Raw genomic sequence first — 23,464 nt, forward strand, 5'->3', positions numbered from 1 at the left:
TGTCCAGTCTGTAGTTTTTCATACCTCTGCATGAAATGGGAAAAGGAAGGGAAAGGAGAAAGGCAAGAAAAATCGTTATCTCTGTGTCAGACTAAAGGAGAAGTTCCTTCTGGTCCATGCAGAGCTCAGGAAGGGTTGGTATTAAATTCCCTGTCCAGGAACTGCGGATTATGCTCTCTACTCGAGCAAACTAATTTTTCACCCTTAGGAGAGCCTCCTTTTAATTCAAGTAAAAATGTAAGATTGTCCCTTAGCTCTACAAATTATTAATCGAGGGATAAAGGTAATGCGTCCTGTGTCTGAAAACTGTTTGTCTCCTTTTATTGTGAGGTTGCTGCTATCTCAGGCCAAAAGAAGCATGTGTAAGTTCATGGGAGAAGGAGAGCAAATATCTTGGAGCTCAAACAGAAACATAGCAACGTGTCCACGGCAGGTAACAGCAAAGAACTTGCGGGGTTGTTTTTCTGTCTCTTGAGCTGTACAGGCAGGACCTCAGCTCTCCTTTCCGGCGGAATATTTCTGTGCACGGGGACGGGGAAGGGGAAGGGGAGGAGTGGCCATAGCGGCCCCCGACACGGGGATCGTAGGCGGTACCGGGCGGGGCGGGGCTCGGCTCGGCTCCCGGGCACTCAGAGCGGGAGAGCCGCGGCCGGGCAGCCTCTCCCGGCGGCCAGGTAGGGAGCGAGGTAAGCAGCCGCGATGGGCAGCTCCGGGGCTCTGTGTCCCGGCGAGGCTGGGCAGGTGCCTGCCGCTTACAAACGGCTGCTGCTCATTTCGAATGATGGAACCGTAAGGGTCGGACTGCGGGCATGTCAGGGAGGTACTCGGCTTCTGCTCCCTGAAATTCACCTGCCCAGAGCGGTACCCGGAGCCTGGTGTCAGCCCTGCTGCACGAACGGCGCCTCACAGCTTTATCGCCCCCTTAGTCACATCCGAGCTTCCCCTGCCTTTAGCTGGAAGGGCTGGTCCCGTGGGAGAACCAGCCACATTTCCTTGAGGTATTTAGCTAGTGTGTCACTTCTCTCTGAGGTGTGGCACCAGCCTGGCTGGGATCACAGCCTAGAGCGTGACATTTCGCTTTGGTTGCATGTTGGTGTCTGCTAGCTATGCTAGTGAATGGATGTGGCACTGTATTTTCCAGGTAGCAGGCTGTGAGTTTTTTCTGTTACAATAACGGGAATTTGTATTAAATGGGTGGGGAAAATCTCGGGCTTCAGTATTTGTGTTCTTTGTGGTCCTTCACTCTGTCACTCCCTCAAAATACACAGACTTACTATTTCGCCTACAAGGGCTGAATCATTTCTGTGTAGAATACTTAACGTACATCTAAAAGCCTAGTCTTCATGTCCCGGGTTTTATTGCTAAGCCTCTGTCATTACTAATGCCCTGTTAGGAAAGCAAACCTGCAAGCAGTGGCACTGGACGGGAACTGTGCTGATTTCTGCGCCCCCTGAGTGTCACCGCTGGCTCCTCTGCCAGCCCTGCCACCCTCGGCAGCCTGATCCTGCTCTGGGTGGCAGAAGCAGCCAGTCAGTGGCTCCAGAGCCACGTTCAAGGTGTGCTGGTTCAGGTGTGGATGTGTGTTAGACCCTGCCTGTATGACACATCCCTAGGGCAGGATGAGGGTAGCAGCAGGCTGCAGGTACTAAGGAATGGAGTTGAAATGGCACCTATGCTGGGCTGATATGTCAGTACTTTAGCCAAAGCAATTGAACTCTTATTTTTTTTGTAGTTTTGGTTTTAGTCTTTTGGTGCTTTTTTTGTTTCGTTGGTTGTTTTTTCCCCTGAGGTAAGTTGGTCAGAAAGACTTTTTTACCTTGGAAAGTGATAAAGTGCTGAGGTGGTGTGGTATGGCTATATGGGCAGGTATAAGAGGAGCTGGAACTTTACAGTGGTGTCCTCTTCATGTATTGGTGAAAAAGTCTCTAATTGCCACTTGTATAGTCTGTAGGTTGTGTATGTTCATTACAGAATAGACTCTTAACATGCTAATAGGCTACATTGGGTTTTAATGGAGCTGGATTTTGTCAGGGAAAAAAAAGCATTCTGTTTATGTGAAATTATTTGTCAAACAATTTGAAAACTACACATAAGGATTTTGGCAAAACCAGTTCTCTTCTTTTGACTGATTCCCCCTAGCAATGTTCTAGTTTCTTGGTAGTCCCAATATTCTGTCAGATAAACTTTTTGTTTTCCCTCAGGGTCCGTTAAATGCTGCTTGTGTAAATAGTAACAGGACAACAATATCCTAACAGGAAGTTAAGCCGGAAATTACAAACAGAACAATACCCTTTTTCAGTCCAAGATCCTTGAGTGTGTGTAAACCCCTGTTTATTATCCAAAATAATCACGTGTGAAGTCTTCATAAGCTTTTCCACTCAAACTGGTGATTGATACTCCTGTAACTGATACTGCTCATTAAAGTACAATTTGCAGGTTGCAAGTTGAGAGGTATCCATTGCAAGTGCAGAATAAACAGAGCTTTCTTTTAAGTCAGAATTGCTTTAGTAAGCAGTACCTTCTAATAAGCCTGGTGTTGTTGGCTGCCTTTCCACTGAAAGCAGAAAATTAATTCCAACCAGCTACTCAAAACTCACTTCTTTTTCTTGTAAGAAGTTATCTCCTTCATATAGAAGTAGCTGATAGTGTTGGTTAATAGACTTAAAAAACTTGTTTTGCAAGGCAAGATTTAGTCCTGCTAAATACAGAGAACGTGACAGTCTGCAGTTTGGAAACTGAGTCACAAGACTCAATGCACTGATACAAAATGATTCTTGCTTCAGCCCTTTTTTCCCTCTAAGGGTCGGACTATGAGCTAGGTAATATTTTTCAAGGGTTAAAGAAGTAATGTAGAGTTCTGTTTCTTATTCTTGCTAACCTTGTCTCTGTCTGCCAAGTATACTGTTCTTGCTCTTCAGTTCCCACTCTCTAATTTTAATAGTTATATATCTCAGTGCTTATGATTTTCCCAATGAATTAAGTTTGCCCTTTTGATCAGAGTTAGGAGAATAAAAGCAACAAAGCAGCAAACACAGAAATTTGCTTGTAAAGGAACCTTCGGGGAAAGAATCAGATTATCCAAAGTCATTGTCAAGTGTACTTCAGTCCACAGGAATTGTATATCTGTGGGGCCTTTTGGGTGGAGAAGCAGGGATGTGTGTGTTAGATTAGGGAGAGTACAGCGAATTTCAGAGAATTAAGGAAGTATCTGGACTTTCACCCATTCCCTTTATGCAAAAACTCTATGTGCCTACATTAATAACACTTTACTAAAGTGACACTAAAATTTAACTACATATTGTAACAATTTTTTAGATGTTTCTGGAGCATGTTTATAATACAGATTTCTAAACTCAGGTGAAGAAGTAGAAACCTGTCTGGGACATTGCATACACAAAGTAGCTGGCAGTCCTTGCCCAAAAACTTTATCTAAGCAACCACAGGTGATACAAAAGGTTTAACTTGCAAATAAAGTGAGCATGAGGAAAATAATGTCATCTTACTATGTTGTGGGGGAATTACAAGAGAAATGTTAAATAGAAGGGATAAGGTAAAAAAGTGAGTAGGTACAAAAAAATGGATAAAGAGTAAATAAGGAGCAGAGCTCATGATAATGAAGAGCAGCTGGAGGCAGACACTTCTGCTTCTTTCTGTCTGGCTGCTCTCTGTACCCCACTCTTACCAGGAGCAGCTGAGGGATGGGGAGAGTGGGATCTGGATTCTGGTAGGTGCTATTGCACTATAGGAGTAGGAAGTAAATCCATTTGGGCTCCAAATCCAACAAGCTGTTGGGAGAGACAGCAGCATGGTAGCTGTGAGGGGAATGCTGTCACTCTCCCAATTTTTTAATCTCTCACTATGCAGTAGTAAGCAAATGAGTCTCTAGTACTGCCGCATGTCATCTGTCACTGGGAAGATCTCTTGTAGCAGAGACACAATTTAGGTTGCTAAATTGAATTCAAGGTCTAAAACAGCAGAGTTGATGTTGGTTCCTGTAATTGACCCTGCTGACATCAATAAAACCACAATGGGAGGCCTGTAAGAGGTGGTGTTTGTTGGTGCTGGCTGGGTACTTTGGCAAGATGCAGTAAAGATAAGTGGATTTTGCTTCCGTGTATGATTCACGCTGGTTCCATTGCTAACACATCAATTAGAGATGAGATTTTCTCCAGTGTAGTGTTTGATTAGTGTCAATTCACAGGCCCTTTAGATTTTCTGAGAGGATTTCCTGGTCTGTTGCAAAAGTGTTGAAACTGTTGGGACTGAGACAGTGGAAGAGTAGTGATCAGTACTGGAATCCAGCTGCTGATGCAGAATGTAAAACTCCAGCTTGTCTCTCAAACTCACTTTTGGGTTCTAGAAATCAATCTGGTTTATTTTTTTTTCACTGTGAAGATGCGAGGAACATGCTAAACAGGACAGGGATTCATGAATAAAACTTGGATAACAGTGAAGCCCTGCGTAGTGATACCCTACAAAATGAAACTATCTTTATGGAAATAGAGCACATTCAGCCTTCTGAATCACTTCTTCCATGGGTTCTATTCCCTTCATACAACATTATTATCTATGATGCAGTTCTGGAATTCCCTGGTTTTATTCCACTTCAAGATGTGTGCAAATAGGATTTACTTCATGAAATCATTTTTACTGAGGGATTACACGTAAGGAGCTTGAAGGTCAAAGTGGTTTTCCTGAAACTTGATGCCAGGACAAAGTACTATTTTGACAAGACATTCATGTTTGACTTACTATATCCTACATGAGGATTAGTATCTATAGCAGAACATTACCTGCACATGAAGGGATGAAACTAACCTGGAATATTTTGTCAAGGCCACTGATCTGTGACTTGAATGCAGTAATATTTCTGGGAAATGATCCAGAAGTATGAGTCTCCAAGCACTGCCTAGAGTTTCCTGACCTATATCATTACAGGGTTGAACAATTTAAGTGGAAAGCACTCACCCTCCACAGATCTTCTAACTTATTTACATATTAATGATCACTAAACCCACTGATCTTAAACGCTTCTGTACTCCAGAGAAGGTGCACAGGATTTGTTTCAGCAAGATAAGTTGCTTGCTGAAATACAAAAATTTAATCCACAAGCAGACACCACTCTGCAAAGGGAGTATTTGTCGAGATCCTGCTGTCTTTCACAAATATCCTCTGACCTCCAGCAATTTTTTTTTCCTTCTAAATAATTTTTTAAAGGAAAAACTGGGTCTAAATGTCCTATCTTTTCCTGGAGCTATGATTTGTTGCATTCCATCATAGGTTGAAAAGAAGAAGGAGATGGTTTAGTTTGAACATTACCTGCTTTGGGTTCTTTCTAGTGAGCTATGACTGGTCAGAAATGTAATGGCCAGATTTTAGTTTGTCTCAGCATACATGGAAAATTCATTTCAAGTCCTTAAAGCCTGGTGAGTGGAGAAAAAATGATATTTTCAGATGCTGGGTTCAGTGTTCGCCTGTAAGTGTCCCTGTGGATTTTCATAGTGATCCTGGCATTCAGTGTACCATAAGACTCAAAGAAAATAAAGTGGATAATGACAGAGCCAACAGAGAACCTGTCTTGGGCATTTTTGAGTTTTTGAGGAAGCCCTTATGGATTAGCCTCAAGGACTCTCAAATGAATAAGAGAAAGAAATGCTGGATGTGTTTTCCAGCCAGGCTGATCTGTTTCTTCTGTTTGGTTGATGTCAGCACGTTGGCTGATATGGATGGCTGATGCTTGATTTTGATTTTTTTTGACTTTGAAAAGCCCTCAGAAACTAGACACTATATAAATATCCATTTTGAAGATACTTTTAATAAAATTCTTTGCTGCAGTAAATATCACAAATAAAATCCACTGCAAATAAAGAAGTTTGTTGAGACTCTACTGTTGAAAGAGATTCAACTCTGCTTTTCCCAGGAATGGAGCTGAAATAAAAATAGGGTTTGATGGGTTTTGCTGGCTGTGCCCTTTATAGTTTATTTTTTTCCTTCCCTGCTGTGGAATAGCTTGCCAGCTTAGGAAACTTGCAGGGTGCCTTTAAGAACAAATGCTAAAAATAATTTCTTTTTTATTTTGAGTATGATTTTTGATTAATTGCAAAAATTGCCTGTTTAATTTGTATTCTGTTTTTCTAATGTAACATTCCCTTTTTACTGACTCATGAGGACTCCCATTCAATAAATTCTGACTAAGTCTGGCTTGTTTAAGATTCAAATGGGTCAGTCTGTGAGAAATCTAAAACCAGGCCTATTTAAAGGACTGAGGATTAAACCAGTAGAAGAGTCCTCATTAAGAATGAGTCTCTAGATGTTGTCAGCTCTGTACAAAGCCACTGTCCTGCAGGTCCCTTACTCACAACTAAGGCTTAGAGATGTGCTGCTAGCAAGGAAAAGAGAAGGCTTCACCTTTTTAGTTTTGGAAATGTATGATTTTTTTTTTTTTTTGAGAAAATTGGCTCATTTGGCTTTTGCTGTTTAAGGAGGAGAGAGAGGACTTAAATCTTTTTTCTTAATGTTTTGACATGCTTCTAAAGCCTGGCCTCATTAGTGCTAGGAAAACTTCTGACATTGCAGTCTCACAGGCTTGGAGAGACTTAACTATAGAGAAATATGAGTTCCTATTTGACCTGCAACTTCTGGTGGGCCCCGATTTCTCAATGGTGATGAAGCTACAACCACTGCTGATTTATACTGTTTCATGTTATTTGTTAGTAGAACAGCAGAATCTTCTGAGTTGCTCAAGTGGAGTTCCTTCCTTTTAATTTTTATGTACCTGCATCTGTTTTGTAATCAGGTCTCTAATCAGTCTTTCCATTAACATATTAATGAAGCAGTAGAGACAAAAATAAGGAAGATTTCATCCTTCAAATCAAAGACTTGTCATGCATTATCATTACAATGAAGCCTTTGAAAATCCAGACTACCACTTCTCAGAGACATTGGAAATTGATAGAAGGTGAGTTTATTTTATTTTACTGTGTGACTGTGCCATAAGAAATAAGGTTATTTATATGCAGAAGATACTTCTTCTCTGGAGTTTTAGTTTGTGGATTTATTTTAATCCCTCCTTTATGCTTTCATTCTCAAACATATTTTTAAAACTCTTTCCAGGAAGACAGCATTCAGGGAAATGGTCTGTTTACTTTTTACATGTTGGATAAATTTCAGCTAAATTTATTCATGTCATAATGTTGCACATATTTTTTAGTTCCAGTAATTTTCACAATGGGCTATAACCTTGGATATCTTTGTTTGCCAAGCAGGTATTCCTGTTTAGTTAAGAGTCTAAGCTAGCTTCAGGCAGAGAAAATTTTAGCCTTCCTAATTCATTTGATGACCAAGTCAGAATTACAGTGTTGAAGTTCTAAATACAAAATACCTCTCAGTATCACAATTTGTTTTATAATATACTTAAATTTGATAAGAATAGGTAGCAAATTATTCAGGATACCTATTGAGGGTTTTTCTGATTGTCAGGGTTTTCTTTTTTATTGCTTACACAGAGGGAGCTCTCAAAGGAATCCATTCTCTCACCAAACTCCTTATGATTCATCGCTGCACGGTTCCTATGGAGAACACAGAGGGAGGGAGCAGAACTACCCTGTGGCCATCCCAATGGCCTCCCTGGGACCTGGCTCTGACTACAGCCAGGATTTACCCAGTCCATATGGAAATTTCACAGGTACGTAGTTCTCATGTGACCAGCTTAGAAAATCCCTGGAACAAATAACAGTTGGCTGTGCCACGAGGGAGTCCTGCAGCTCTGCAAAGCTCAACTCTGTAAATATTTTAGCTTCATTTTTTTTTAAGCAGTTCAGGTATTTTATTAGCAAATCCATGGATTGTCTGTTGTATTACCAGATCAATAAATATTGTCTTGTATGGACTGAGTAAGTTGTTGAGTACTAGGATGTATATTGGAGTGGAATATGGGAATTTTGTTGGGAATAGGTTGCTGTGTTGGCAGTTGATCTGGATTTTGTCATAGGGTTGGCATTCTGTGTCTTTAAATAGCCCATAGAAGTTTGCAACTTTGTGTAACTCTGGTTCCCTTCAACAGACAGTATTTCCTTTGAGTCTGAGCCAGAACTGATTTACACCCGACATTCTACCCTCCATCTGCTGGATTATCCCTATACTCATGGAATTTCCAGTGGATCAGAAGGTAAGGATTGTGGTACATCACAATATTGCATGCCAATCTTACCCTCCATAAAATAATACTAATAAATATTTTAAAGCCTTCTTGTTCAGGTATGAATACCTTCACATAATAAAAGGAGTCATAAATGGGGTCCTTCCACATCAGAGAGCTGAGCTTCACACTGGGATGTGACACTGGGACTGGCCATTAGCTTACTGGGAAGGCCAGGCAAGGAAAGCTGTAGCTAAACAGCTACATTTGTGTCATGGCTGGAGGGCAGATGCTTTTAAGGAGTGTAGTCACCTGCATTTGAATAAGTGGATGAAAGGAGGTGGAGAGAGCAGCTGCATTTTGGCCCCAGGGAAATAAGAGTTTGGCCCATATAACTTACTTAGCATGATGGAGTATGATTCTAAAATGCTGTCCTGAAGGCAGGGGAAGGATTTTTAAAGATAGGCTTTGTCTTCTAGGAAGAAAGTCTTGAATAATGAATGTGTACATTTGTGAATGGCTTAGATGGAGTTCTCCATGACAGCTAAAGACTGGGCTCAGTTCATCTTTTCCAGCACTTACCTGAAAAAGTGCTTGTGGTTGTCAAAGACAACCAGGAAAGAAGTGAGTGGGGGAGTGTGCTTGCATGAAATTAGTGAGATTGACTTTTAACTTGTTCTTGCAAAAGTGAAATTTGAATTTCTTAAGTCAAATTGTCAGGACTATCTGGGCTTCCTAAAGAATGCATGCTATTTAGACAGCTTCATTCGGAGACGCAACCGAAGACCACCTGATGAGATCTTCATGTCTTCTTCCAGCACACTGGAAACAGATCCAGCCTGCAGTAAAGGTAGGGGTTTAGATAAGTGGTTCAATATTTGACAGTATCTTCTACAAGGATGGGTGTGGTTGATGCTGCTCTTAGTTTCTCACCAGAATTGTGGGTACAGTCCTTCTGTGGTTATAGGGACAACTTAGGTTTGTGTTATGGTAGTGATTAATCTTTTTTCCTCTCCTAACACACTCAAATCCCCTGATAAGTGAAATGCAGAGTAGTATGAAGGTGTTAAATTGTAGAAAGAAATGCTAAGCTCTTTATTAGAATTTATTTGACCAGCTAATAGATTGCTTTTAGCCACTGTGTCTGGAATTAGCATCAAATTCCAACTATGCAGAAGCAGCCTGATTGTCAGGTCATAGAGATGTGTCTGTGGCATAGGTAGTGCTAAATATGGGCACTAACATCAGCTAAAATTACAGAAGAAAAAAAGCAAGTTTATCTTTCAAATCAATATGCAGCATCACAGAAGTGTAACTATCAAACAATGTTTAAGCAATGGACCAGAATCTTGGAGTCTTGTCAGTATTTTATTTTCCTTTATATTGTAGCTCTTTCAGTGAACATTATTGAACTACTTTCTTGCATCTGATTAGAATTCTGAGGGAACTGAAAATATTCTGGACAATATTATTAAGTCTCAGCTTTCACATCTTGGTAGCAGTGTGAATAGGGGATATTGTTATATCCACTTCAGGCTGTGTATAAAAATGACTGTATTCTTATTCCCCAATTTTGGTTTTTGCATGGGTTTGATGCAGAGGAAGATTTAGTTGAAAGTCTTGCAAGTATGTCCACCAATGAAAGGATGAAAGCAATCCAGAAGATGCCAGAGACCATGGGAAAAAAGAGAGAGATCAGGTAGAAAGTTTATCTGTTTAGTTTTAAAAACATTTACTTCTAATAACATCTAGCTATCAGTTATGGGGGTTTGCCATTTGCTGAGCTTTGGTTTATCACTTTATGACAAAGAACTTTTTAATGCACTTTTAAAAAGTTAATATCTTGCAAGAGAAAATAATTTAACAGATAGAGATGAGAAGAATCTCTATGGTAATATAAAACAGAAAATCAAGGTCCTGAGATTTAGTTATAAATGATGACCTGAGATTTATTTTCAAAGGAAACTGGGATGTTGGTCATTGAAAATGGAGAGGAGACAGCATTATCTCAACCATCCATTTGTCTCCACACAAAATAAATTTAAATTCTGCTGCCAGGGTGAGTTACTGGAGGGGTTAGAATATGCTGTCATAGCAGGGACAGGAGCCAAGGTATCAGCTAATATAAAATGAATCAGTGAGAACATCTCTGTGTTGTACTAATTCTGTTCATGTACACAGGGGTGAAATTATATTTGCAACATCTTCTTTGGCTTCTCGATTCAATTACAGCTCATACTATAATGCTTGTCACCCCTGCCCTGCTCTTCCACAGAAATAAAGTTCTTAAAGAAATAACAAAAAGATCAAGTCACCGTGGTGCTCAGCCTTCCTGCTGTAGACAGTATCTGCAGGGAGCAGCAGTGGTAAGTGCCAGAAACTTCTGTCAGTCACAACAGAGCAACCCACTCTAGCTGCAATGTTACCACTGTCTCCAGAGGAATCTGGTGTCCTGCTTCATGTTACTTACCAAAGATCCAGTTAATTGCTGCAGTGTTCGTTAATAATGACTTGCACTGCAGTAGCACCAGTTAACCATCTTATGGTACATGGAGTGGGGCAAATCCATTCTTAACATCTAAATGAGACTGTAACATTAAAATGTGAAACTTTATTATGTGAAATTGAGTCCTGTTTACTTGCTGAGATTCATCTCTCCTCTTTTTCCTTTCAGCCATTTCGGCGATTTGGAAATACCCTTTCGGAATATTTTCACCAACTGCGGGTATGGCACAAGACTCTGAAGATCATTGGTGCTGAATTTGGAACAAGTGTTCTTTCCTACTTCGTTTTCTTGACGTGGCTGCTAAATTTTAACATCTTCTCATTCCTCATAAACTTTGGTTTCATCACAATTCCTCAGTTTCTTGCAGCAGAACCAAATAACCTTTCATTCACGGGCCTGGAGCTGCTCACTGGAGCTGTAAGTAGTTAAATTTAATCACACCTGTAATTTCATGATAAGGTATAGGACAGCTCCCACCTCCAGTAATTGTTCTTCAGATGATGATGCTTTCCACCGTGGAGGTGGTAGAAAATATTCTGATCGATGTCCTTGTCTTTTCAGGGTTATTTTCAACAAACAGTGCTCTACTATGGCTTTTATACCAATGCTACAATCAGTAAAACAGAGAATGGTTCATCTTACAACATGCAGCTGGCCTATATTTTCACTGTTGGAATATATTTTGTCATCTGTTTTCTTATCTTGTTGTTCAGGTAAACTGACTCTGAATTCCTATTTCTCTTCTATTCAGTGGAAAATAGCCACACAATAAAAAACCCCATCCTGTCAACAGAAGTAATAATTACTTGAGTACATTTCTGTAAGTCTTCATTTACACGTGTAAAGTTTAAGTAGAAATTTCTGCTCAAAAGACAAGTCTTCAGGAATCAAACCTTTATTACAGAAATTAAAAATAACTGCAAAATAGTAAGGGACATACAGAGAATCCCACTTCAAACTGGAAATATTGTGATCCCCTTTTTTAAGCTGTTGCTCCTAACATTTTTTCTTATTGATGTGGCCTTCCAGAGGCCAAAGATTGTTAGCAACAATCTCAAGATGGAAATGCTAGAGTTTCTTACATTAAAATTTATTTTCCACATTGTTGTATGTGACATACTCTGACTTAGGTCCAGTAATCTTGTGGTGGGATGGAAAAGCTGACAAATCTCCCTCCTTGCCCTGCTGTACAGACTTGATGAATTTCCCTGTTACACATCTGACCAATTTAATTTTCATTGCAGCATGCTAAAATTCTTCTCCAGGAACTTCACTAACCCTAAGGTATTTTCTATGAATGTCAGCAAGTTGCTCTGCATTTGGGACTTCAATATAACTAATGAAAAAGCTGTGAAGCTGAAACAGAAGAATCTCCACACACAAATAAAGGTACAAACCACAGGAGGTACAAAATTAATGTGCATGAGTCATTCTTCTAGAGACTTAATTGTGCATACAAATTTGTGTGTGCACATACAAGTCTCTGGCAGAGTGACACAAGCATGCTAGTTCTGTGCATAAGAGATTTAAATCTTCCTGGCTTCCTGAGTTTCATTTGGTCTGAGCTCCTGGCATTGGCTTAGCTACTTGTTTTCCTTTTCTGTTTAAGCTACATATAAATATTTGTATGCTTCTGTTCTATTGAATGAGTTTCTGTGAGTGCTAAATATTTGCTATACAGAATATTTCTTCTGTTTTCTCTCCTTCCTGCTATTTAAATATTTTATAAACAAAAAGCAGGCTAGAAATATTATCTGTGAAACTTGACTTCTAGGATAGGAACACAAAGTTGCCCAGTAAATGTTCCTAGGATATTACTCTGCCCAAGTTCTAGAGCAATAATCTTTCATTCCATTTCTCAGGTAGTTCCTTGAAACAAGTTTTGCCTTATGCTGTTGTCTAAGAACTTCTTCATTAGGAATTGTTTCTCTGCAGGAAGACCTCACTGAAGTAAACACAGAAGATCTAAGTTTTTCTGTAAAGGAGAGAGTTCTTCGTCTTGCTATTCATCTTCTTGCTTGGGTTGCTTCCCTGGGAACAGCAGTAGCTGCTTGCACTGGTGTTTACTTCCTCTCCATTAATAACCTCGAGGTAAGGCCAGGATTTGTATTTTTCACATAGGTGTTTCACACTGAGCACGAGCACTGGTCTGCTCACTAGGAGGAGCACAGGGGAGCAGAGCTGCTGTTGCTGCCAGAGAACACACAGATTCTGCTGGACCTAAAGTGCTGCTTTGCAAGGCCTGGGGCATAGTCCCAGTGGGACCTGAGGGGTCTGAGCAAATCTCCCTCTCTCCAGCAGCTGCTTGCCTGGGCCCATGGTCAGCTTAGGGACAGTGCATCTGGTGACCTGGGGACAAACAACCCCAGCTGCTTCTCTCCTGCCCCTACTCCCCCAGGAACTGCATTTGAGCTGGGGCTCCCACCCTTTGTCCCACATAATTTAGGGGAAGGGGAGAGAGTCACTGAGCTGCTACTCATGGGCCCATAAAACATGACAGTCTCTAATCTGAGAACATACAGGAAGGAGAGCCAGGGGGCTTTGCTGTGGACACGCCTTGAGGCAGCATTTTGGTTAAGGCACTAAGTTTGGGTTGTTTGATTGTTTTTTTCTTCTTTAAGCTGTTTATGAAAGGGCATAGAAATGATCTAGAGAGGCAAACTTCCATGTTGGTGCTACCTGTGATTGTATCTCTCCTCAACACATTGATCCCATTCTTCTTCTCCTGGCTCGGGCACCTGGAGAAGTTTCAGACTCCTGGACAGCACATATATGTCACTATTGCCAGGTATTTCTTGCTGCCTCCTCTTAGTGTTTTCGGCCTGAAGTTCTCAGAGTTCTTTTTATATAAAGCTGTGTCTGGATGGTGTGGAGGGAATAGGGAGCTATGGTGGAGAATTCATCTTCTCCAAAGGCTTCTGTATGCTCTTGTCTTAGCAACCATTTGTCTTTCATGAACTTCTGGGATGTTATGTCTCTGTATGAGGATGAGGAATGGTTTCCCTCCCAGGTGGGTGCACTGTGACACTGGGCTTGTACCAGTCCTTGATGGCCCCTGGGCTGTTGGCCCCTCCCCAGGAAAGGAAGGGAAAAGAAAGAAGATTGAGGTCATCTCACCTTAAAAACAGATGCCTGGAGTTTACACTGCCTACCCCTGGTGTCCCTCAGCCCTCCCTCCCCTGAGGAGCCCCCACACCCAGCCAGCATCCTGTTACACAGATATCAGTGCCAAGGTTGTCATGCCCAGCTCCCCTTCTGCCAGGACAATAGAACAATGCCACACCTGACCTCCCAGGAGAGCTCCTGTTAGTCCTGGCACTCTGCAGTGCCAAGAGGAGGTAAAAAAGTATAACTAATGGTCACCCTGCTATCACTCCCTTCAGGTATGGACCAGCTGATGGTGCAGTTATTGTTCCTTCTTCTTTTTAGAAATATCATCCTGAAAATGTCAATTGTTGGAATACTGTGCTACTACTGGCTTAACATTGTGGCTACCTCACAGTCACAGGTAAAGTTTCAAAACCACAAATCTCTGACTTACAGTGCCAGGTTAGGAACCATTTGGATAAGAGACTTGCTTCAGCAAAGACAAGCACTGAGTTCCTACCCTAACAGTTTTTATTAGCAACTTGAGAGAAATCAACTGTAGAAAAAAATGGATGGCCCAGCTCAAGTCTCAGCTGGATGGCAGCATTGTTCACTGAGAAGTCAGCTATGATTTGCCAGGCTGCTAGAATATATTTGATCAAGTTTTCAGATCTTTGATCAAGTTTCAGATGCCTGAGTATTTGGGAACAATGTTTTAATCACATAATTTTTAACTTCTAGTATGTTTTTGGTTTTAGTTTTTTTTTTTTTTCTATTTCTTAAAGTGCTGGGAAACTTTGGTTGGCCAAGATATCTATCGTCTTGTTCTAGTTGACTTCATATTTTGTTTGCTTGGCTCTTTCTTCGGAGAGTTTTTACGAAGGTGAGTGCTACTTTTCTAATCTTGTTTGCATTCATTGACAAAAGATATAATCTGTTTTCTCCATGTGTGAAAAGTCCAGCAGAAGCATGGCTGTGACACCACTGATGTTTCCATGATTTTCCCTACCAGGCAGTGTCTCTGTGTAGATGCTTTGTGTATATTGCTGTTCCTCCTTAGAAGGAGGTCAGTGTGTCCTTTCTCCCTCTGGAGATGGAACACACGCAGGGAGGAGGCCACATTCTGCTCTCATGGATTTCCTGACAGTGAGGTGAAAACAAGTTCTTTTCTGCATAAGAATGGACATGCCACTGCCTTTCTTTGGTGTACCCCACTGTGATTTTTTTCTCTCTTAGTTATGTTACTATAGTGTCCACAAATTTAAAATCTGATTTTATCAGTCTTATTAAGCATATAATGAGTCTCTCAAATGTGGAGGTCTGCAGCATGATAAATGAGAAAGTATTGTGAACTGGATGTCAATACAGCTCTGTATATAAGGAAAAAATTATTTACTTCTAACATCTGCTGTGTGAACCTTCCTAGTGCCAAACATTACTTATGGCTTAGGCAGTATTTAAGTGCTTGCCAGCTCTACAGAGCATTTAGATCCCTGGCCATACTTTTGTGCAGAGAGATCCATTATTTGTTCTCTGTCCATGATTTGAACAAGACTGGTTTACAAGGTAGGGCTTTGTTAACTTTCTGTTGAATTAATACAAAACAATGTTGAGAAGCTCTTGAAGACTTTTTCTCCATGGCTCTTGCCAGTATACTTTAATCTCCTGTTCTTGTTGTGTTCAATAGGAAACCACCTCCCAGCAAAAGGTCACAGAACTAAAAGTGCAATGTCAGCTGTGATGAATGGTCTCTCCTAAGCTGGGCAAAAGCACCTGACGTAGGCTTGTGAAAGGTTAAAAGTACAATTGCTTGTATTTAATATTTTGTGCTCAGAGTAACCTCCTGAAAGCCAAGCTGTTGATGATGCAGTTGATAAGGTGTTATCAAGATGTGATTGTTACCAAAATGTTTACTGCTTTTGCTACATCAAGCAAAAAGCTGAGTCTCCCCAGCTCAGGAAAAATGAGGTGACTAAAAGGGATTGTTGGTCCTCAGTAGGAATCCTCTCAGTACTTGCTTACCTGTCTGTTTCAGCTCCTTGCAACCTCAGTTAGTTTGAAGTAGGATGTACTTTTGAGGGTACATTAAGAGTATCAGTGTACAAATGTCTTTCTTTTTTTATTGAGGCTGAAAATTCTCAGGACCTGAAAAAGCTGTTATGGTTTTATACTGAAGCCCCTTGACATTTCAGCTGCTTAAGCACAAGGATACTTGTGCTTAAAGTAACAAGTAATTGCTATAGTATAGATATGTCCTGATACAGTAAGAAATCCTTGTTGGTTTTCTGTTTCAATTGGATGAAATATATACTAGGTCTTACTTCAACCCTGTTTTGTTTTACAGGAATTTTTTTTTTTTGCCTAATTGTTTCATTTTTGCTGAGCTATTGAATGAATGAGCTGTGACTGCTTTGCATGACACTAATGCAGCCTCTAAATAATTTGTCCTTGATGCTCATATTCAGAAGGTCATTTACAGGGATTTCTACAGATGACTTTATCATTTAGCAAATGCTATTGTGCTATAGTTTTTGGTTTACCCCCCACCCCCAGAATTATTGGAACTACAGTCTGCATGAACCTGGGGCTGCCAGAATTTGATATTGGACGAAACGTTTTAGATTTGATCTATGCACAGACTTTGACCTGGTAAGTGTTCAATTTACAGCCATAACTTCATTTGCACATAGAACTACAATGGAAAAAAATCTTATTCTCAGAAACAGGATAATAAATGACTGGGAGATGAGCTGTTCAGTGCCTTTGGTAAGGATTGTGACTTGCCAAAGTAATTATGTAGGCAGTAACAATAACTTCAGTCAGTAGTTTACCCAGTGGCCACCAGGTGTGGGAGAAACCTGATAGGTTCCTGCAGGAATATCCTGGAGTTTTGTTTACTTCCCCACTGGGATGGTGCTCTTGTCTCAGTATTAAATGCTGGAAAAGATGGCTTATTTCCAAGAATGAGTATGTTACTCCGATTATAAGAGGATTCTGCAGATCTGTACGTAGATGTGTGTTTAAAATTCCATATTTTCCAAGGTGGACTTATTGCTAGAGGATCAAGGGTAACAAAATCACATTTCCATATAATTCCACACTATCTGTACATGATGTTATTGTGGTATTTTTCTGCTTTCAGTGCACTGAGAACTGAATGGTGAATAGTGAAGATGTAACTTTTTTCTTCTATAAATCCTTTCTTGTAGGATTGGTATCCTGTTCTCACCTCTGTTGCCTGGTATCCAGATGATAGCATTTTTTATAGTATTTTTTGTGAAAAAGGTAACAAACTTCATATGTATTCATCATAAATAATAAAGCAGTAAAATTAAAGGCTGGAGAACTAGCAGTGGACAAGTGCATATGTCAGTACAGACACTCAGCCTGTGGTTGTGCCTTTGGCCTCCCAGTTACTTTCCATCAACTCCCCTCTTTGAAGTTATCTAGGTGTAAGCAGGGTGATTCAGCTAAAGATCATGGCAGAAATATCTTCTTTTCAGAATTCTTTGTCTTAGTAGTATGACCAGATGATAAGTTGTTTGTTGGGTCACGAAGCAGTTTGTAGTGTTGAATGTAGAAGAGCAAAGCTGTAGGTAGAAAGATGGATTCAAATTTCCCTAAACCATGAGTTTGCATATGCTACAAAAGCAAACTCTACCCAACAGACTTCTGAAGAACCCATCAGAACCTCCTTTTGCCTCTTATTGTTTTAAGACTATATTCTTGAAGTTTTCTAAAATGACACTGTATCTATTAAATGCACATAAAAGTTGTTCTTGTAAACTCCTGATAGATGCTTTCAGCAATTTCAGTGGGATTGACTTAAACCAAGTTGAAGTGGCAGGTAACAGCATCCTAAAGTGTGTTCATCTCTTTAAAGGTCAGCCTGATGAGGAATTGCCAGCCCCCTCGCAAAGTGTGGAGAACTGCTCAAATGATGACATCCTTCATTTTCCTGCTGGTTTGTCCTTCCTTCCTTGGAGTCCTGTCTGTCATTGGAGTCACTGTCTGGAGGTATGGAAGATCACTGGCATTAAGGGCTACTAAATTATGCTGTGTGACCTGACACCAGGCAGAGGAGTCTGCATTTCTCTATAAAAGAATTTATATTAATTGCCGGTGGAAGGTTTCAGGTGTTCATGAGATGTTCTGTATTCCGAAAACAAGACTTGCTCTGTGAGCTTGTGAGAATGTGGCTCACTGAGTAACTTGGCCCAGGAGAAAGTGACAGGAGAAACAAAGTTGCTTTGAAGTTTTGGATTCCTATTTAAATGCATCAAATTTTACTTTTCCTCCTCTTGAAAAAGTTTGTGACCAAGTCCTAGTTCCTAGCTTACTTCTAGTATAGATGATTCTGGGTCTGCAGCAGAGAAACTCCTCAGTGTTTCAGTTCAGGGAAAACTCAGTTGAGGTCAGCTTCTGGATTATTTATGAACTTCAGAGGTTCTTTCTGCAGGCAGTGCTGACTCTGTAATAATGCATCTGGGTTGTTACCAATATTTTAAAGCTTCTTTGGCTTTGTGTGTGTTACTTTGGTCACAGGAAGGAGGGCAGCATGGATATGCTTTTCTCTTGACAATAGTCAGAAACATGATTTCGGTATTTAGTGAGACAGGGGACTGCACATGAAACCAGGTGATATGAAAGCTATCAGAGCCATCATTTCCAGATGGCAAGTGGGAATTTCAGACTCTCTGGAGTGGTTCAGTATCAAAACAAACACTGTATTTCAGTCTACCTGAAAATGTTAATTCTAATAATGTGCTGCTTCATTTCACCATATTCTGTTGTTACTGAAGATCTGCAGCGACTCATGTCCCTGAAGACAAGGTGAAATGATGGTTCCTTGTGATGAAATGTTAAAAAAATACAGTTTTTCAATTTCCTGTAGCAGATTATTGACATGTTCTATTTATGTTAAGATTGTGCTTACAGGGCTTGGTAGTGATCCATTGCAGCAAGGACTTGTATCTCATTGCAAACTCTGGGGTGGGCATTTAATGGCTGGAGAGGGACACAAGTTAAAAATGAAATACAGATCATGGAAGTACCCTCAGAGTTCCAAAGACAGTAGAGGGCTATAGAAAACTGAGGAGCATCTTGAAGTGCAAAAATCACAGTATTAACTAACTGACTGGTTAACATATGAAGTTGTAAGTAGCTGTTTTATCACACTCTCAGGTTAAAACCTTCAGAAGAATGTGGTCCTTTCAGAGGATTGTCTTCTATGTATGCTGCAGTCACTGAGTGGATACAAATACTGGAAAGATACACTGCCTCAAAATGGGTAGTGTGGGTCTATCATAACTTAATTACAAATGAACTTTTCTTCTTCATCCTCTCTACTTTTGTACTGTAAGTATCTGCTAATGAAAAGAACCAGAAAAAGGCCTTAAGTGGAAAAAACTGGCGATGACAGAGTCATTCTATGTTATCTGAAATGCATCTTGTATTGTTGACTCACTTAAATATACCTCTCACCTTGAATACAAGTCCATAAATTTGTGTCTTTTCCAAAATAATGTTTTAAGCAATTTCATGCATTTGCCATGTTTTAAGCAAATCCATGTGTTTGCCATTCCTTGTGTAATTGAATATATCTATTTTGTGTGTGTGTGTATATAGAGAAGTGTGTCTTTTAATGGGTTAAAATGAACAATATACATTTCTATCTTGACACTGACTAGAATTAAATGCTCATGTTGGACCATTTTTTGTTTTATTTTGTTTAGAATTTTTACTTATCTTTATTTGCAAATAATACGAGGAAGAAAGACCATGACCAAACTCTTACTTAAGCAAATTAATAATGTAAGTTTGGCTTTCAGCTGTATCTTTTGTATTATTTGGCTTCTATGTTGATTGTCTCATCCAGCTTTGTGGGGCTGTAACCTATTTTTCCTAAAACTGTGCAAAGGAAGGGTGGGAGTCCTTCCCCATGGGAGTTGCAGGGAAATTTAACCAAAAAAAGTTGTAGCAAAAGAATTTTATCTTCAAGATGTGCTGCTGCAGCTCCCTCTGCAGACAGATTATTTTAGAATAGAGGGAATTTTTTTGATCACCAGTTACTTACAGGCCTTGAGCCTCTCAAGGATAATTAATGCATTCCAGCTAATGATCAAATATGTCTTGACTACAGGCAGGAAAAGATAAGATGTTTCTGCGCAAAAAGCTACAGGCAGAGCAAAGGGCAAAACGAAGCTCATCTGCACGGGGAGGAACAGGCCAGCAGGTCAGTGTGACTGCTCAGCTTCTCCTCTTTAATTACTTGGTAGGGTTCCATGGGGCTCCTCCAGCTGTGCAAACAGGCTGCTGGTTTGGGAAAACTCTGTACTTAAAACTTCATCTAAATGTTTACTGCTTAATTCCAGACAGCAAAAGGATGCTGTGAAAGGTCCCTAACTGTTTGTTCCATGCTGGAATTCAACCTGATAAGGATATAGGAAAGTCCTTACCCTCACCAGACATAATTTATGGTTATGAAACTTCAAGAAAACGTTTAATGTTCATGTGCAGTGATGGTCACCAAAGGGTTTGGTCACACTTGAACCTTGCCTAAGCTAACAAGGAGGCTGCCTTCCTCCCTGGCTATGGATTTCCTTAAGGGGTTATGATTTGTGGTTATTTTCAGTTGAGGTAAAACAGAGTGCTTTGACCTAACCCCATTTTAAATCCCATACAACACTGATAGACATCTATTGTCCTAAACTTAAATTTATTTTTCAAGGCAGTCCTGCCTGCTGAGCCACCAAATTAGTGTTAAAATGAGGACATATAGGTCCTGTCTGGATTTTTACTTGGGTTGAGTAAAACCTCCTTGATCTACATACTGATAGAGAAAAAGTGTTTGTTACGTTCCTCTCCTTCCTCCCAAAAAACAAATTCCCCTGTATGACTTAAAATGATTATATAAATGAAAAAATAATTGACATTGATCTCTTGTTAACTATAAATATATGTGAGATAATACAAATAAATATTGACTGTAAAGAGATAAGCTGAATATGAATGGGCATTTTCTATGTGCTGGGGATTTTCAACCTGTCCCTGTGTTGAGTGTCACGAGTGGGACTCCTGAGAGGGAGATTTGGTTACCTACCAAGTGTGGATGTTCTTGTAGTTGTTAATGTTGGATTTCAGAAGGAGATGCCAGAATGACCTCATTGTGGATTTAGTGGAAAGGCCATCTCCCTGAGACAAGGGAGATGAGCAGTGCTGACCATACAGTCACAGCTGGAAGCCAGAACACAGACTGCTGATGCCAAATACTGTTTTTCAGAGAAGCTCCTCTTCATACCACCCCTCCAGGCAACCTGCCCAGGAGGTGCCAGGCCACCCAGGAAGGGCATTTGAAACAAACCAAAACACATCCTACGATGAGGTGAGATGGTCAAAAGAGGGAAATGTAGATTCCCCTAAATAGAATCTGGGGCATGACATAGGTGATGGGTGTATGTGTAGCAAAGTCCTGTATGCATGGAAACAACTTTAAAGATTAACTTGAACAGATATAAAAATGTGATCAGAATAGCTACTGAACACTCATAATCACAAACTTGCTCAAGACTTGGAGAGTATGGTTTTGTTACTGATAACTGTTATCTTTTCAAACACAAGATAACACACATGGGAAGGAAATCATGACCTAAACCTGTTGGTGAATTTTGTTTTCAGCATCCCTTTTCTGCTGAGATCTTGAGCAGCAGTGACTTTATACCAGGTAAGCAACTAAGATGAAACATAGAAAGCTCTTAAAAATTCAGCTCAGTAAAAATGTTTGATGTACACAGTGTGTGACAGCTGCATGTCAGGGACACAGCATTTTAGCATCTTGTGTAAAGAAAAAACAAAATGACTGGGCTTCTGGGCTGAATATTTTCTAGAGGTTGTGCTTTTTGGTAGCTTGTTCTGGTGTTGGTGACTTCTAAAGACTGACCACCAGCTTCTGTGTAGAGAGTGAAATTGCTGGGTAAACAAGCCATTTTGTCTTATGGAAGCACCCAACAGACAGACAAAACTTTAAATCCCGTTAGAAACAGACTTCACATCTTGGTGTGAATCTCAGGTCACTAATGCTATAGAACCTGAGAGCATCATGCTCAAAATAAAATAAAGCTATGGGATCCTGGTGGTAGTATGAACTTACATGGAAGTTCATCCCAAGAACTTGACAGATGAGATGCCTGAAGGGGTGTTCTGCTGGGGTTCTTGTCCCCAGCAGCACGATTAATGCTGTTTGCCTTGCGGGGAGCAGGGCAGGAGCCCAGCGCTGCCCGGGCCATGGCGCTCGCCCTGCGCGCCAGGGAAGAGGCGCTGGTGGAGGACAGCGGAGGATTTCAGCCCTGAGCAGCACCCAGTGAAGGCACTGTCTGCAGAAAGCCATCCTCTGTTGCATTAATGACTGAAAGAATCACCCAAATATCTATTTTACATCTAAATGGAAGAAAAAATAATAGAACAGATTGCAAAATGCATCAGGACTTGTTTTTTTTACTGTGTTAGGGAATATCCACCTGTTGAGGTTGTTTTGCAGCAGTGGTATCCTTCCCTCAGGACTGGCATCACCTCGGTGCATTAAGGCTCCCTCCACAGCTGACTACGTGTTGTTGACTAAATATAAGGAAACTTGTGCCTAACTGTAAGCAAAAGTTCTGTTTTAAAAATATTTTTCTAACAGTTACATTGTTTAAATCTAAAACAATGTTTTGATCTAAACCAAACCTGCAGTATTGGTCAAATAAACAGAAGTATATTAAAGTGCAGTTGTTTTTAATGACTGAGACCTTGTAATGGCTGTGACATAATTTGTGTGAACGGGGTTAATTTTCCTGGGCCACTTTTAGTTTATTAGTCACTTAAGAGCAGCTTTGGTGAAGCCATCAGAACTAAGAGTAACTACTTAGCAAATTCTCATCTGTGTAAAACTATTGCTTGTAAACTGAAAGTTTATACATCTTTTCCTATAAAGGACTGATTGGAATTAGCAGAAGTAAGATTTATTTTTTTATCATATATGGCTGAGATTTGATGCAATTGCTTTTTATTCAAAGCCACAACTTTGCCACCACCATGATAATTTTTTGTTTTGTTTAGCTCATTTTCTACTAGTGCCTGCTTTTTTCCTCCCTTGTTGCTCTGGAATGAGGCACATCCTCTTGCCCATAATTTAGGCTAAAGACAACCCAAACCCAGCCACCACAGGCACATGAGAAAGGACAAACTCCACAGTGCAAGAGCAGAGATTCAATTTTGTTTCCCTGCACATACAGCTGTGGAGTCTGGCTGTGGGCATTGGACATGGACCCGGTGTTTGCAGTGAGGATGGTGACTCAGCAGTGCCAGAAACTCAAGCAGCAACAACAGCTGGACCTTTGGAGCAAGGGCCATTTGCCACAAAGAGTCATTTGCCCTTCAGGGGGGAGCCTCTGCTGGGCTCAGCAGTAACAGCAGAGGCCACAGGACTCAGGAAGGGGCAGGACAGCATCTGGACATAAACCTACACATTCTGTAGGATGTGCACCAGGAGGCTGAGATTGGTGCTTCTGCAGTGCTGGGGGGTGAGTGAACAAACGGAAGAGGCTTTTCTCATCCTGACAGGGAAAAGCACCTTCTTTGGGCTTCCTTGTGCTCGGATGGGGCTCAGGATACAAATAAAAAATCCATCCCCCCTGGCAGGTCCTAGCATATGAATCTGTGATATTCCACAAGTTTGGATTTTCCCTGTTTGGGAC

General features: G+C 40.5%; 1 protein-coding gene across 14 annotated transcripts; it reads left to right on the forward strand.

Moving 5' to 3' along the window:
- Positions 1 to 593: 593 nt before the first annotated feature.
- TMC5 (transmembrane channel like 5) lies at positions 594 to 23,434 on the forward strand. Of its 14 annotated transcripts, none has more exons than XM_033517824.1 (23): positions 594 to 686; positions 6,797 to 6,958; positions 7,506 to 7,684; positions 8,063 to 8,167; positions 8,895 to 8,987; positions 9,737 to 9,836; positions 10,413 to 10,503; positions 10,812 to 11,060; positions 11,205 to 11,356; positions 11,888 to 12,032; positions 12,579 to 12,734; positions 13,265 to 13,431; positions 14,073 to 14,151; positions 14,516 to 14,613; positions 16,284 to 16,379; positions 16,940 to 17,015; positions 17,614 to 17,747; positions 18,915 to 19,088; positions 19,466 to 19,544; positions 19,873 to 19,965; positions 21,013 to 21,114; positions 21,408 to 21,453; positions 23,003 to 23,434. In XM_033517824.1, exons 2-23 carry the CDS (start codon positions 6,885 to 6,887, stop codon positions 23,050 to 23,052), a joined length of 2,538 nt encoding a protein of 845 aa, XP_033373715.1. In that variant the 5' UTR covers positions 594 to 686; positions 6,797 to 6,884; the 3' UTR covers positions 23,053 to 23,434. The 14 variants fall into 14 exon arrangements, 12 of the variants coding, with proteins under 12 accessions (XP_033373715.1, XP_015497991.1, XP_015497995.1 ...); XM_015642505.2 differs by lacking the exon at positions 23,003 to 23,434 and adding an exon at positions 21,952 to 22,515; XM_015642509.2 differs by lacking the exon at positions 23,003 to 23,434 and adding an exon at positions 21,988 to 22,515.
- Positions 23,435 to 23,464: the final 30 nt, after the last annotated feature.

This window comes from Parus major, chromosome 14, assembly GCF_001522545.3.
Source record: "Parus major isolate Abel chromosome 14, Parus_major1.1, whole genome shotgun sequence".
NCBI lineage: Eukaryota > Metazoa > Chordata > Aves > Passeriformes > Paridae > Parus > Parus major.

What these genes read in the sequence shown, in the direction of transcription:
- TMC5 (XM_015642505.2), top strand. Translation starts at nt 6,885, where the DNA reads ATGCATTATCATTACAATGAAGCCTTTGAAAATCCAGACTACCACTTC. An exon ending in TGGAGCTGCTCACTGGAGCT is followed by an intron (nt 11,061 to 11,204) that starts GTAAGTAGTTAA and finishes TTGTCTTTTCAG; the next exon opens with GGTTATTTTCAACAAACAGT. An exon ending in ATCCTCTCTACTTTTGTACT is followed by an intron (nt 19,089 to 19,465) that starts GTAAGTATCTGC and finishes TATTTTGTTTAG; the next exon opens with AATTTTTACTTATCTTTATT.